Genomic DNA, 16,245 nt, shown 5'->3' with positions numbered 1-16,245 from the left:
GGAACACAACTAGCTCTGTCACAGCAGGAGTTAATTTTAAAACCCCTCACCTGCCTGCAGTAGACTGGGAACAGAGTGACATCCCTCAATTACTACTAAAACAGAGTCCTTGGCAATCAGGACTCCAGAAAACTCAAGCCTCTCTCTTTTTGTAATCGTGTACCAGATTGTTTCTGCAAAAATCTTGTTCAAGACCAAGATTACTATGCATACATCATCTGAGTGTTAACACATACTTCTGAGCTTCCATACAACACACACAATTATTGCCTAACCACGGATAACCGTGAAGGTAGTAGGACAAGACAAAACGAAGAATGGACAAACTTTAAATCCCCATTCAAGTAAGTGATATTTTAAGTATTCTTTAAGGATTTCCAGTCAATACAGGACTTTAACAGGATCTAATAAGTTCCCATGCAGATTCTATACCCTCAGTGGATTTCATAATTAAATCACTGGGCAGGACTACAACAACAAGCGAAACACAATAGATACTCAAGACAACAAAATAATCCACTTACAATGGCACAAAAAATAAGAAATCAAGCCAATGACGAGGGCCAGACCAATTATCACTGACACAACGATGACAGCTATCTTCCATGGCTTCACATTCCTCCCTCCTGAGTCCATCTGAGTCAATATCTGCAATGGAAAAGAAAATATGTAAAAATTCAACTCTTAAAAACACAATAGCACATCCCGAGCAAAACTGTACCTGGCCCAGCTTAACTCAGCTCACTGACACAGACTCACAGAAACAGGTAGGTTGGAAAGGCCCCTGAATGCTAGGGGTCTGAACTTCTCAAACAAGCTCCCATTAGAGCAGGTTTCCACAAGCTTCATCAGGTTTTTAGTATCTCCAAGGACAGAGATCCCATAACCTCTCAGGATCCTGGTTCAGTCTGTGATCACCCTCCTCACAGCAAAAGCTTTTTTCCTTATATTCAGTAAGAATTTCCTGTGTCCCAACTTGCCTGTATTGATTACCTCACATCCATCTCTGAGAAAAGCCGGAAGTATAGTGCAGGTATCTCTAGTAGAGACTATTTCCCATCAAGAAATATTACACAGATTTCAAGTACAGTTGGCTGCCCAGACAGGCGCTTAAACTGAACTTGACTGTAATAATTCCTGGCTGACGTGGTAACTTCTGCTCTCTGAGATATAAGAGATGCCGTAAAACACAGTTTTGAGTTATTTTTCATTGTTATGAGTAGTAACACGTATTGGTCTCCTACCGGGTTTAGGTTTCTTCTCACCAAAAGCATGCATACATCGCAAGAGACAGTGTTGTGGCTCCTGCCAGACAATCTGACAGAGGAGAGAAAAACCTACGAACATGTCAATACATGGCAACAAGACCCAGTCTTAGTGACACAGTAAAAGCCAACAACAGACCTGAGAAAACGTTGGGAATCTGACTCACATGTGGATAAAGGAAGAATGAGCCTCTTCCTTCCATTTATTTCCTCTTGTGCCACCTTAGGCAAGAGAACACTAGGAAAACTGCATCTTCGCTCATGTTGCTGTATAATGATGCAAAGCCTTAACTGCCATTATTTCAGAACCCTAGTAATTCTACAGTGTGCTATGTACTCGTTGTCAAGCCATGCATTGGGTCTCTACATTGTGGTTGGCATTAGTATAAGTTGTTAGAAGAACATGTGGAATAATTCCTCAAAGTGACTGAGGTGAAACACAGCAATAGCAAGCTCTGAGGAGGCACTTAGCCTCCACTAAACCAGGTTTGCATTTGCATTGTGGGTCAGACACACTTGATGTTATACTCCCCTTTTCAGGCCTTTGGCATAGTCATTTCTGAACAACACCTGAGATCAAAGGAGGAGTAGCGCGCAGAGAGACAGATGGAGGGTTCACGTTTTCTCACCATGGAGTAACAAGGCAGCACAGTGAAAGCAAAAATGAGCCAGCAGAGCAGGATAACAGCAAAACCTGCCAGTAGCTTAAGATGTGCACTCAGAGGACAGACCAGAGTGAAGGGAAAGGCACAGTGCACAAACCTATGACAGCAAAGAATAGTGAAGTCAGGGGAGCATGAATGGAGTTCTACACTCCACCTTAAGGGTGAGAAAGTTGAGCAAAGCTATGAGGAAGGCAAGGCAGGAAACACAAATCAGGAAAAGAAAAAAATAAATGGTAAAGCCACAAAAGCAGCTGAGATGTCTGCACACAGAAGTGTTCAGCAAGAAGGGATAGTTGAAAACAACTCACACAGTAATCTCCTCTCCCAAAAGCTTGGTTTTAGCTAGTGAGTGTTGGTATGTATCCCACCCAAAAGCTTGGTTTTAGCTAGTGAGTGTTGGTATGTATCCCAGAGTGTTTCTTAGGAAGGGAAGCAGGAAAATTTTTATGCTCTCAAACAGGTATCGTTCACTGCTAAGTTTTGTTGCAAAAGTTTTCTGCAAATCTACCTGTCTTTCCACTAGACAGGCTTAGTTTTTGTTGGAAGGTCTGTGCAAAGCAGATTGCAGAGCATGAGAGCTGCCTCAAAGTCTGAGCTAATCAAGATTGCTTCCCATGGAATCTCCGAGTTGCAGTGGCACCTAGTATTCAGTCCTAAGAAAATAGTTTAAAGGAAGCACTTAATTTCTATATTCATACAGGTTGTTACTTTGTATATAGACATACAAACTAAAGCAGAAACACCTCTTCAAATCCCAGTTTCCTCTCTTTAGAAGGATGCTCTTATCACCACCTTGCTAAAGAAAGAACTGGGACAAGAAAAATCACTCGTGGAGTGAAAATGCCACATCCCACCACCTCCTCATGCTTACAGCTTCTACTATACATCCTTCAGCTGTGCTACTCAAGTGCAGGACCTAGATAAGCAAGCAGCATCTACCATCTCTGTTCACTTCAGCAGCAGACCTGCAGGTCACCAACTGTGCAAAGGCATTGGGAAGGAAAAACTCTCTGTTTAGAGCTTTATAAGAAATAATCTTTAGTCATCCATTCCAGGAATCAGACAGCAGAGAAAAGATGGCCTTATTTGTCCCAAAAGCAGTTATAATCTTTGAAGAAAAACTTGAGTACAGGCAGCACTAAGCATGTACTGCTTGCACTGGAGCAGCACAAGGCTGAGTATGATGTTAGGAAGAGCCAGCTCTTGTTCAGATTACGTCCACTCCGCACATTCAGTCAGTAATCAGATATTACACCACCAACTAGCTCCTTCACTCCTTTAGTCTTTTTGCTATAGTATCATGAAGTGCAGGATTCTCACACTTTACAAGAATAAGCATCTGGCAGGGATTCCTGTTCCTTGGACTGCTGTCTCTGTAGTTAAATAGTTCAGTGGCAGGTGGACCCCTATGTTCAGCAATCAAAATTCTGCATGATCTTCTCTAGGCTTCAGTCACCAAGAAAACTCTGCTCCACCCTGCTACGCACCCTTGGCTAAAGAAACAGTGACTCCTCTGTGGTGCCGAAGAATGCAGAGGCAGAGATGATCTGATCACCTTCACTTAACAGATGCATCTTTTCCTTATAACATACATCAATATATATTTTTATTATTATTTTACTGTCCAAACTACAGCAACCTGCCATTTCATTCTCAGGAGAGAATTCCAAGAGAATTCAGGAAACACCAATACACTTACCCTTCAGCACAGCAGCCACTTAAGTGAGAGCATGAAAATAACCTTACTTCCTCAAAAGTAATCCTTGAGAGATCTCCACTTGGAAGGCTGAATCCTCTCCCTGCTCTGAAAACTACCTCCTCACAGTCTATAACAGGAGGCTTTTGGTCTGTACTATACAGCAAAATGTATCAGAACAAAACTCTCAGGGGTACTATGAACTAATACCAGACCTCCTCTAGCAGTCAGTGCTCATTAAAAAACACTTCATTTCCAGGAAGACCACAATGATCCAGTGACTGTAGCATCTGAGAAGCTCTTGTCATGGCTCATTTAGGTCTGGAACGTGAACTATTATTCTCACACTTTACACATCTTTGTTCTGCACCAAAGAAAGCATTTTGATGACTAAAAAGTTATCACATATGGAAAAAAGCCATCCAAATGGACTTCAGAAATCACTTAGTTCTGTATAAACACAATAAAGGTGTGTTTATACATATATAAGCTCTGATTAAGATATTTTAAAAATAAGTAAAATGTAGCAAGAAAAAGCTATATTAATAGTTACTGACACATCATGAAACATTTGTACTGAAATTTTACTGGAGTACAACTTTGACCTTCCTTACAAAAATCAATGAGAGAATGGATAGCATTTCAAGTTGCCATCTCTTCTAGTTGAACTACTGTGTTTTACCTCAATAACATCAATTCCAAAAAACTGATCTATGTTAAATGGAAAACAGTTCAGACAAAGAAAGGAAGTCAAACTGCCACCTATGTCCTGAGAAAAGGGTCTAGGTACTGGGTAAGCAGGGAAGGTTGCCCTGCTATGTTTTAAGAATCTGCCCTTGATTTTTTTCTCATCTCTTAATCTAAGCCTTCATAGCACTTCTTACCTATATTTGCTTTCAAATGGATCTAACATATTTGATTTTTTTTTTAAGCAACATCTATTTATTCAAAGTTTTTTGCCAAGTTTGGCATAGAATAGGGTTATATGATTATAACCCTTCCATTTTGCCATCTGATCTGCTATTGTCTTCTTATAATACATTTAGTTCAATCCCTGCTCAATGATATTGCAGTACTCTCAGAAAATATGGTCTCCAAACATGCAGATGAGGGTCTCTCCATACTTAAGTTATGCCCAGTTTTCCATTCTAGGATTCAGGCACAGTCCCACAATCACTCCAATTACTCTTCATAGAAATGGGGTGTTTCACAAGACAACTGAACAAACTTACCTGCTGGCTCAGTTAGTGCAACATTAAACTATATCCCTGAAGCAACCTTCTTTGGCAGGATGATTGGGAATGGCAGCAACTAGAGTATGTCTGGTTAACCCCAGAAGACCAGTAGCAAAAGCACTGGCCACGCTAACAATGCTAATTTCACTCCCACCTCTGCCATAAGCAATCACATCAATCTAGTGCTTTTCTTCTACTTCTCCCCTTAACTGCCCAACTCTGCTAAGGTCTTGTTGCTTCTCAAGAACTCTCTATAGCTAGGCAAAGACAACAGCTTGTCTTTCAGCAAGATTCAAGAGCAGCAGTTAACCTCTGGCATAAAGTCTAAGACAATAAAAAAAAAAAATGCTGCTCATACAGTCTCCCCTGATTATTCAATCAACTTTGCAATTAGCACAAAACATTTTTGTTGTTTCTTTCTCTCATCCATTTTGTGTATAGTTTTTAGGAGATTGTAAGTTCTATAATTATTTGGATAAAGCCTGCCTACCATACCTGTACAACAAACAAATGTGGGACATAACTTGTACAACAAACAAATGTGGGACATAACAAGGCTAACAACTGAAATGAGCTTTATTAATAACACATTTTTCTGTAATTGACTGTCACAGCCAACATCTTGGGAAAGATTCTCCTGTTCTGTAACAAGTTTTAGGATAATTAAAAAGGTACATCCTTAAGGACTTCACAGCCTGCATGAAGGTATGAGAGGTCACTATAGTGTAAGGGAAATTAAGTACTTGGCTACTGAACACAATCAGTTTACAATATGGTTCTGCAACTTCTACATCATTTTATACTTTGGCCATAGGCTACTACCTTATTCTATTAGTTCATCAGTTTCAGAATATAGCAGTAGGTCTCTGATTTTCAGCTTCTGGAAAGAACCCTGTCTGCCATTCTTCCCCTTTTCACATTACTCCGGTAGTGAAATACTAGACAAGTAGTTAAAGTATCCATGTTTTTTTCTGCCTGACTTTCATTCCAAGATAGGGTGGTGAAACAGTGTGGTACAAGATTTGGTTCACTTCCAAGAGGATTCTGCACATATTAACACTTCACTGACTGCAAAAAAGTCCACTAAAGTAAACAGAAACACAAGAAGCTACTTTTACGACTTCAACCTACTTACCATCTCATACCATGCTGTCAGAAATTGGGACTTCAACACATTAACTGCAGCAGCAAGAAGTGTAGATCAGAGTTACAGCGTAGTGAGAGAATTCTCACTTGCCCCCCACAACCCCCTGTGGCCATGGACCACCTTGCCTTACCACTGATAGAGGAGCCAAGGAGTTCTTGGAAAACAAATGCTTTTTGGGTGAGGAGAAAGGGAGAAGTATAAGGATTACTGATGCGTAGAAGGGAGCCCAAATCAGAAATTAGCTCAGAACTAGAGCCATTCATTCTCCAACCCCCACCTTGGTCAAAGCCAGAAACTGCCCAAAAAATCCATATGCTATATAGCCATGCTGCACAAAACTACCAAGTAGCAAGTCAGATGGCTGTAGCACTCACCTTTGAGTACCAGTGAGGTCAGGAAGAGGGTCTTTTGTCTGAGAGATGTACCGTCCTGAACTCCACAACACACTGCGCAGCATCTCAGCATAGACTTGAGGCTTTATCGCTTGAATTAGGAAAGAAAGGAGTCATAGGCAAGTCAGAACAAACAAGTCCAGCAAGTCTCAGTGACAGAGGCTTACCCAGTAGCATGATTCCTCCCCTAAAACAATAACAGTACACTTCTTTCATCACACCTTTCATCCAGGAATCCCAAAGCCTTTTCAGAGCATTAACTACACGCCCTGCAACACCCCAAATCAGAAGAGACATGAGAATTTTGTGAGGATACGAAGCTTATTTCCTTCTTTGGTATAATTAAGAAAAACAAACATACAAACAGAAAATATAGTCAGGACCAGTATGAAAATGTTGCTTGTGTTAGAGAGACAGTGTTCAATCTGAGGTCAGATAAAGAGCTGATGTATATTGATGAAGGCTCAGTTGCATTTGCCCTAGCTGCCTTGAAAGGTACTATTTGGCCAGATAAGAACTTGAGTGCAGTTGTTGTTATGAGGACAAGTCTATGTTTCTTTCATAGCTTCTTAGATGTTGATTTTGATTGAGACCTCCCAGCCACATTCTGGAAAAAAAATCTTCTAGGTTACATGTGGTATTCGTGTCTGCATAGGCATTTCTACTTGTGCTAGTTAAGGCAAGTTAATTGAGAAGTCAATTACCACAAGCACAAACTAACCTAAGGTAGCATTTCTCAATCTTACTCAATTTTAACTTTACTGAATTCACTCAAAAACATATATGTCCACACAACCTTATGCACAGATTTGTTCCAGGAAGCCAATTTAGAGGACAGAACATCAGAATAAGAGGTCTGTGTATGTGGCAGATACTTTCTTTGCTTTGCTGTAACAGATTTTCTAACATCTAAGGATTCTTTCCCTGCTCCTGAATGGCCTTCACTTGACTCCTCTGTAGCTCAGAAATCACCAGCTAGGAAACATGCTGCTCCAAGTACTTCTTATGAGGCTGGAGCTTTTGCTTCTACCTTACACCAAGTCCACAGACAAATAACTGGAGTACTGCCCTCTCAGGAAGGTCAGCTTCTTTTGTACAAACCAAAGTCTAACAACAGGCTTTAGCTTCTCATAATTTAGATTCAGTCAGGGTATCTTTATAATTTATTATGAAATTCAGTAAGTACAGTTACTAATAATGCATCATGTTATTGTTTCTTAATACTTTAACCACAAGCTGCACTTCCATTCCACAATGGCAAACTTTTATTGAGTCAGTCTAGATATCCAAGAGAAGTGTAGACAAAAGGCTAGCTAGAGGGTGAGAATTTGAGGGTAAAGAATCAAATGTCATATGATTACCTGACCCAGGTGGTGTGAATATTTCTGGCACTCCCAAATACTCAGAGACAGAGCTCTTTCTGATGGCTATTATGGCACAGATGGAACGATGCATGACACGGAGATGTAACAGCAATCACTGAACACTCTAACCTGCAGGCAAAACAACCCACTGGAAAAGATTTTTTTCAGGTCTAGTTTAATGTCAAAAAAGAACCAAAACTGGTGAAGGATGTAACAACCCTGACTAATGGTCCTCTCTCTCCTATACGCTCTTCTACAGACAATACTTGTTTGTAGCAGAAACTCCAGCTAGAATAAAGGGACAGTAAAGTCCTGTGAAGTCCTCAGTACAGGAGGGATGTGAACCTGTTACAGCATGTCCAGAGGAAGTCCACAAAAACGATTCAATAGATAGAACACATACCCTATGAGGACAGGCAGAGAAGACTGGGGCTGTTCAGCCTGGAGAAGAGAAGGTTCTGGGGAGATCTGATAATGGCCTTCTAGTATCTAAAGGGAGGCTATAAGTAGGAAGGAGACAAATTCTTTGGCAGAGTCTGCCATGGCAGGACAAAGGGGAAATAGTTTCAAACTAAAGGAGGGGAAATTTAGATTTGATACAAAGAAAGAGGGTTTTTTTTTTTCTTTTTTTTTCTTTTTTTTCCAGTAAGGATGGTAAGGCACTGGGACAGGTTGCTCATAGAGGTGGTGGATGCCCCATCCCTAAAGACATTCAAGATCAGGCTGGACAGGGCTCTATGCAATCTGATCTAGCTACAGATGTCCCCATTCACTGGGGGGGAGTTGGACTATAACACCTTTAAATGTCCCTTCCAACTCAGATAAATAGCCACCATCACCCAGTACCTAACAGATTTAGCACATGATTGCAGAGAGATTGTACCTGTTGGTGTGAAGAGAAGCCTGAACAAACTGGGAAATGCTGAGGAATTAACAGAGATTGTGATCTGCATAGGTACTGCTACAAGTAAGGGCAGGAGAGAGAGTCTGCAGGCAGGATGTAGGATGCCAAGTGGAAAGTCAAAGACCAGAACACCCCTAACAGCCAGTAGGAAAGCAGTCTCAGAGCATGGTTAAAGCAACAGAATAAGAAAGAGAGGTGCAGAATCATCAGGGACTGGGGAAGCTTAGGGGGTAGACGGAGCCTAGCAAAGGATGATTAAGAAAACAACACCTGTACATCTTAACAGGAATAGCATACAAGCATTACAAATTGACTAGCAGAAAGCATTTTGATGCACAGAGGATACACTGCTCCGAACGCTATGGTACATACTGCATCTTCAAGTAAAGAATACATCATGTTGACAAAAAAAAAAGTAAAGAGAAGTTAAAAAAAGAATGTCCATTGTGAACAGGATGCAGAGACAGAAAGCCAAAGCAATGTTTCCCATGTTTAACAGAATTATCTGAGAAAACAGTGGTATCACAGGCCCAGAATACTTTACCTTAAACAAGGACATAAACAGATACATAGGTGGCCAAAAGGAAATGAGGTGGCAGGAGGACAAGGAAAATGCCAGAGAACAATCATTTCAGTTACTTTCAAATAAAATCTAAAATCCTTACTCTGAGCAGTCAGGTAATATTAGATTTCTGCACGCTAAGATGGGAAGCAATTTTATGCACCAGTCAGGTCTGAATCAAGAGTTGCTTTATAACATTTCTACCATGTACCTGAACAGTATCAGCATTTAAGTCAACACTTCTACAGTGACACCAAAGCCAGAAGACCAGCTACTGCCATGCTCAATTTTAAAGACAGCAACCATATATATACAGAAAAATCAACGCACCTAAAAGAAGAACCTAAAAAGAACTGCATGTTCTCTGGAGACACACAAACTATGTCAAGACATCACATTAGAATAAACACATCCTGCTTGTCAAATAAAAAAGCCTTCAGAAATCTCGAAGGCATACATAAGGAAAAAAACCTAACACCAGGGAACAAAAAAGCATATCCCAGAACAGGTGAAAAAATTAAAGAGTTATACATTTAGGCACATAAATTGCACAAACACAGCCAGGTAGTAGAGGCATGTCAGAAACAACTAGATGATTTGTCTTAGAAACAAATTATCAGTAGAAGAGAGTGCAGTGAAAAGCTAACAGCAAGAAGATAGCTTTTGAGAACAGGTAATATTCCACCTGGTAAAGGATGAACAAACTAGACTAGCTGACGGTATGCAGCCTCTCACTCATTACCACTTTACTGCCAGGTGACTGGGGAAAATTGGAAAAAAAATCCACAAAAAAAACCCCAAACACTTTTGACAGTGTAGTTAAGATCCACAAGAAGAGCTAAATTATTACAAGCAACTAAACAATAAAAATAACAAGTATTCCCATCAATATGTTATATGGGGTAGAACCATAATAGATTCTGTGGAGCCAAGTTCTGCTTTGAAAACATACATCAATTAGTGAGTAAGCCAGTGAATAAGACAGATCTGACTCAAAGTATCTTACAAAGGGCTTGTTAAAAGACCTAAGCTGCCATGAGCTACAAAGGCAACAGATACAAAAACAAGTTAAAATAGAGGAAAGAGACAAAAATGATAATGATTTTTGGTGAAGCCAAGTCACATTTCACAGGAATCTCTTCTATTTATTGTATTCATAAATAGTATGGAAAAAAGAAATAAGTCAAGTAATAATCACCTGCCAAGAAAACACAGACTACTTCATTCACAACAATCCTAAATTCATATTAGGACAGAAAACTTGTGAGAAGATACCTGCATTTACAAAGATTCCACTACTTTTGTTTGGACCCCAGTTCTCTCTTCAAGAAGTCAAGGTCCAACACTACAGCCTTCTCTAGCTTCACCACGGCCACAGACCATTCAAACCAGATCATCTTGCTCATGTCAGGTCTCCAAAGAAGGCAAATTCTGAACACGAGAACAAGAGTAACTCTCAATTACAGTAACTCCAGGAACAGAAGCTGGAAGAAACATTACACAAAGCTAGATTATTTAGTTTTTCTTAAAACATCTCTAAACAGAGACTCTATGACAGTAAAGCATATGTATTACTTAAACCTAATTCTGCTATTGAGGATTAAAATTCTTGAAGGAGTAAATATGCAGCTGACACCCAGAACAGGTTCACAGCTTCAGCCCTCATGTGGAGATACCTTCCATAGGCACCAAAGTTTCCTACGTGGTTCACAGAGAGCTGAATTTCCCAGAAGGGTCTCAGTACTCCACCTGTTTCGTAAGTGCTCTGGTATCCTTAGCATCACTTAAAAAAGATGAAACATCCCACAACTTTAATCTCAGTCTTTGCACAAAGGAGACAAGAAGAAAGCCATGACCAAAGCTAAATCCTGTATCAACCTTTGTAAAGGTATTCATTAGATATAACTCCTCTTAGCATTTTTTTGATTGGTCAGTAGTAATACCAGCAGGATTAGGCCACTCTGTTACAGTGGTACCAGCACAAGCTACTGGATATGCCCTGTTCAACAGTGAACAGTCTAAATAGCTTGTGTACAAGCTGCAGATTGCTTACAGCAGAGAATACTGAACAAGCAAACTGAACCAATGGGCTTTGAGAAATCCTCAGTTAGACCTGTAAATTGCTACCAACAAAACTCAACTCACAAATATTAAAAGCAAATGTGGGAGAGATCCAGAGACAGGGGCACATAAATTTTTATTTATTTAAGACTGATGACTCAACTTATTTTTTTCCACCCAAATCTTGTTTCACTTCCTGCTCTTTTAAAAACGAATTGTATAGATTCACCTAGGACTGAGTCAAGCTGCATTTACTTAATCTCTCACTTAAGGCATTTAAAAAAAAATTCCTCTGCATTATCACGAAGTAATTTTCTGGTCGGAGACTCCTTCTCCCTTGTCAATCTCTTCCCTAATTGAGAAACACACATTATCATGAACTGCCCCGACTTGCAGAAAGCTGAAGAATTGTCTTAAACACTAAGCCATTAACAAGATCTTGCTATACTAATGTGTCATCGTAATTGTCACAAGGGTTGTTGAAGCTTTTCCCCATCGCGTTTGCCATGATTGTTCCCATTTTCTTCTTTGAATAAGACTGAGACATATACATGCCTATTGCTATAGTGTTTGGCCTCTCCTTGGGAAAATCTTTAACAGCAGAAAAGCAAAAACAATCATCCTTGTAATGAGTTGTCCAGGTAGAAATTAGTGCAGAATTAGAAACAGATATGCAGGCATCAGTCTACAGCTGATTCAAGTCATCATCATTTTGTTAACGCCCACTAGCTGAAGATTGCTGCCCATAACTGTAAGAGGGCAACTGAGGTACATGAAGTGGTGCACGTGCTTGGAAGACTAAAACACAAGGTTTGTTAAAGGCAAAGTAACAAGTGTAGAAAAGGAGAGCAAAGGGATTAAGAAAAAAAAAAAAAAAAAAAAATCACTCCCTATAATTTGTTTCTGGATTTAAGTTCATCTGTAGTGAATAAAAAAGGACTTAAAAAGATATTGTTTTCTGTTTAACATAATTTTTCTACTAGAAGACAAATGTAATTAACTTATTCCTATTTGGAAAGGATGAAATCAAGAATGTGCATGTTATGACAAAGTACCTACGTGTTGCTGTGAGTCTGTATGAAAAAAGAGACTGAAAGAAATAGAAAGGTTCATGACCTTGAGCACAGCTCAGGTTTCTAAAAAAGGAAAGTAAAGGCGATGGTAGAGAATAGAGCAGATGAGAATCTAGAAATACGGTAAAGCAGATCTTGGAACATTTATTCATTATGTTTGCCATGAATAGCAAGAATTTAAATTCAGAAAATTGGAGAAAAATATAAGAAATTGGTGTCATTCCCACACTCAGTTTTAGTGTCCATCAGTGGATGCCAGGTAAATTTGAGGCTCAGAGCAACAAATAGAAGTATATCACTACTTGAACTGCTGGACATGCAATACAAGACCAGTGGACCCTGCATTCTCATGGATCCAGAACCCTTCCTGCCACACCAAGGGGAACGTCACAGTGCCACTGGTTGGATACCAGTTTCAGGAAATACAGAGCAAAGAGATCATGGGTCATTTTCTCGCTCTTTTCCATCCTGGAGAGAGCTGCACTAGACTGCCACTTGTAAGAACACAGGACTGCGTATAAATGCATGCACAGCTCAGTTCCATCTCTGGTACCTCACAGCTCATATATTCAGAGAGGACTTATTCTTAAAGACTAACGTGTCCCAGCAGTGAAGACAATCAACAACCATGCAAGATTTTTCTGGTAAGCCCGAGTCTCATCCCCTGCAGGAAACAGAGCAATGCACAGATCATGCTTAGGGTACTTTGTAACACTGACCGCTGTAAGACAGACTGCCCCCCAGAACAGGGCAAACTATCTTCCTATAAAAAGCAGTTTTTAATGCAAACTTTGAGTCACCGTGCTTCAGAATTTTTATTAGCCATAACAGCATTTTAAGAAGTTCTTATAAAATAGAAAGACCAGTGACACCCTGGTGCCAGTACTTTCACATATTTACACAAATAAAACACAAACATGGAATGCTTAGCTTAACAGAGCTGCAGTAAACGCATGGAAAATCTCTTTGTGCTGAGCAGGCAAGTGATCTCCGGATGTTCCACCCTTCCTGCTTGCTAAAACTGGGTAGGCCAGACTCTGATTTGGGTTGCTAAAAACATAAAAAGGCTGGCTTAGGGAACCAGGCTTACACCGCATTTGGGTGGGGAGACAGGATCAAACACTGCTGGTGACAGCTGAGTTTCTCAGGCTGTCTGCATAACTACAAACAGTTTGGGTACCTCCCTCATTTGTGGAGAAAAGACTTGGGTGGAAAGAGTCTCAATCTCTCTGAATCAGATCTACTAAGCACAGATACTGCCACGTGGCAGGAGCCTAATGACTCTGGTCAGTGCACTACAAGAGGAGAAGCTTGGCAGTGATAAACCAAATCTTGTATCACATTTAAGCAAAGATAAGTCAGCAAGATCATTTGAGTGTGTCTAGGAAAGTTTCGGGGCCTCAGTGAAACAGTACTCAGATATTTGCAAGGGATGCAGGGGCATCTGCTCTGAGCCAAGTGGGCATAAATCACCTCTCACTTGCTCACTCCAAGGGAGAAGAGCTAGACCCAGAGAACAGTTAAAGGCCTGCTGCAGGGTCTGCTGCTGCAGTCATTAATCTACATTCTCTCATGGGTCAGTAAGCAAAACCAGTATGCACAGAACATGGACGCTGAAAAAAAATAAATCAAAATTCAAATTGTTAAAAAAATCAAATAAATACAATAGTTTTCAAGGTAATGAAGTGTAAGATCAAATACTTGTTGGTTCAACAAGAACTCATAACAAATGCTCATTCACTGGAAAATGAGAAATGCTTAACCATCTCACAGACAATTCAGAAATGGCTTGAAGCCAGAACTGTGATTCAACCATAAAAAAATGGAAAGTGCAAACCTAGTAAATACTACAAATGATCTTCTGAAAGTCAAAGTGGTACATAATGCACAGCAATGGACTCACCTGGAACACAAAATTCTACTGCCACAGATGAACTACAGAATTACACCCAGATCAGAAAGAGGGCCGCCAAAAGAATTAAAGCAACGGAAAGCTATTCTTATGAGAGGAAGGATGAAGATTAACAACAAAAAAGGCAGGACAGATTGAAGTCCACTTTGACAAAAATTAGCAGCTCCTGCAGTGTTGTAAAAGTCTAAGCTACGCAGTGGAACAGCCATAAGAAGGCCAATGAGGTACCAGGATGCATTGAGGGAAAAAAATAAAAAAAAAAAAAAAAAAAAAGAGGGTGGCCAGCAGGTCAAGGGAAGTAATTAGTCTTCTCTACTCTGTCCTGGTGAGACCACATCTTCAGTACCATGTTCAGTGTTGGGCTTTCCAGTTCAAGAAATATAGGGGACTTCTAGAAAGAGGTCAGTGGAGGGCCACAGAGAGGACTGGGGCCTGGAGCATGACTCTTATAAATAAAGACAAGCTGAGACACCTGGGGCTGTTCAGCTTGGAGAAGGATGGGGGAAATCTTATCAAGGCCTATAAATACCTAAAAGGCAGATGGATGGGGCCAGGCTCTTTTCAGTGGTGCCCACTGACAGGACAAGGAGATCAGACATAAATGGGAACACGAGAAATTCTATCTGAATGTGATAAAAAAAAAAAAAAAAAAAAAAAAATCATAGCTTTGAGGGTTGCAGAGCATTGGAACAGGCTACCCTGCTGGAGTAGAGAGGTTGTGAAGTTTTCTTCTGTAGAGATATTCAGAACCCACTGGGACACTTCCTTGTGCAACCTACTGCAGGATACCTGCTGTAGCCAAGGGGCTGAACTAGATGATCTCCAAAAATCCCTCTACAACCCCTACTTCTGTAACCATTAAGTCCTATTTTGTGTGGCATTACTTACTTACTTGTGGAATTCAGAAAGATGCAAGTCTTCCATGGCCGGGAAAAAAACCCACTGGTATGAGAGTATTAGAAAGAAGAGAGTTTCTTACTGATTCACATGGATGACAGCTCATCTTTAGGCAGTCAGCTTCTAATTATATATACAAACTTCCAGCACATGGCTAGTAGCTTGAAGACACAGGGCAAAAAAAAAAAAAAAGTCACATCACACAAACTCATCTCAACTCATGCTGCAGTTTTAATTGCTGGGCCAGAGTATAGTCTCTGAGCTTCGATAGTCTAACCAGTACGATCTCAGAGACAAAAGCAGACACAAAGGATGGCTTTTTTACCTTCTGTTAATAGGGTGCCTCTCTCCAGATAGCTGGCTTCCCTGCAGGATGGCACACAGAACAAGTCAGTTTGGCTGCAACGCAGGCTCACATCCCACCTCACAGTCAACTGATCAACAGGAACATTTTAGACACAGCGCTACAGCCTCAATGCAAGGGATTTACCAGGGTCAGTACTCAGTTCCTTCAAAAGTATTTTTGAACACATTATAGAAGAGGCAAGTTGTAAGAACAAGTTTTACAAGACAGGTTCAAGCCATATGCATTTGCGACTTGCTAACAAATGAAAAATTTCTCCCTCCACATTGGATGATTCTTAGAAAAACTAAATGACAGTCAAAGCTTTAAAGTATTCAAACCAAAGTTCATCTAACAGGTGTTAGCCCTTGCAGAGTACAAGAGTGTAGAAATCCACATGATTTTTTATGCAAGAAGTCCATAGTCCATAGTCCACAGTCCACAGAAACACTTTGCAACAACCTTGACTGCCTCTTACAAGGATTTGGCTTGGCATGCACCAGACCTCATTCACTGTAGTCAGTGTTCTAGTCCATATGTTCAAAAACTTTCCCAGGACAAACCTTTGGGAAAGGTTTGGCAACCCTAAGCCTTTGCATTGGAATTTAAGAATATGTTAAAGATTTTCAGCCATCCACAACATTTTTACAGGAATCAGCAAGATGTGGCTTAGAGAGGGGAAAAAAAAAAGTCTTGAAATAAAATTAGCCACTAATTACAAGTATGGCT

General features: G+C 40.3%; 1 protein-coding gene across 1 annotated transcript in view; it reads right to left on the bottom strand.

The window, feature by feature from the left end:
- TMPRSS11E (transmembrane serine protease 11E) overlaps window positions 1-16,245 on the bottom strand; it is a 40,621-nt gene that overhangs the window by 9,383 nt on the left and 14,993 nt on the right. Inside the window, 6 exon segments of the mRNA XM_042812272.1 lie at window positions 525-648; window positions 6,383-6,398; window positions 6,400-6,491; window positions 10,506-10,661; window positions 15,169-15,334; window positions 15,499-15,539. Of these exon segments, the coding sequence (XP_042668206.1) occupies window positions 525-648; window positions 6,383-6,398; window positions 6,400-6,473 (214 nt within the window). The 5' untranslated portion in view covers window positions 6,474-6,491; window positions 10,506-10,661; window positions 15,169-15,334; window positions 15,499-15,539.

This window comes from Centrocercus urophasianus, unplaced genomic scaffold (genome assembly GCF_019232065.1).
Source record: "Centrocercus urophasianus isolate 14NV4802_14NV808 unplaced genomic scaffold, USGS_Curo_1.0 seq_13, whole genome shotgun sequence".
NCBI lineage: Eukaryota > Metazoa > Chordata > Aves > Galliformes > Phasianidae > Centrocercus > Centrocercus urophasianus.
The sequence above is the reverse complement of the archived record's forward strand: the minus strand, read 5'-3'. Positions and strand labels throughout refer to the sequence as shown.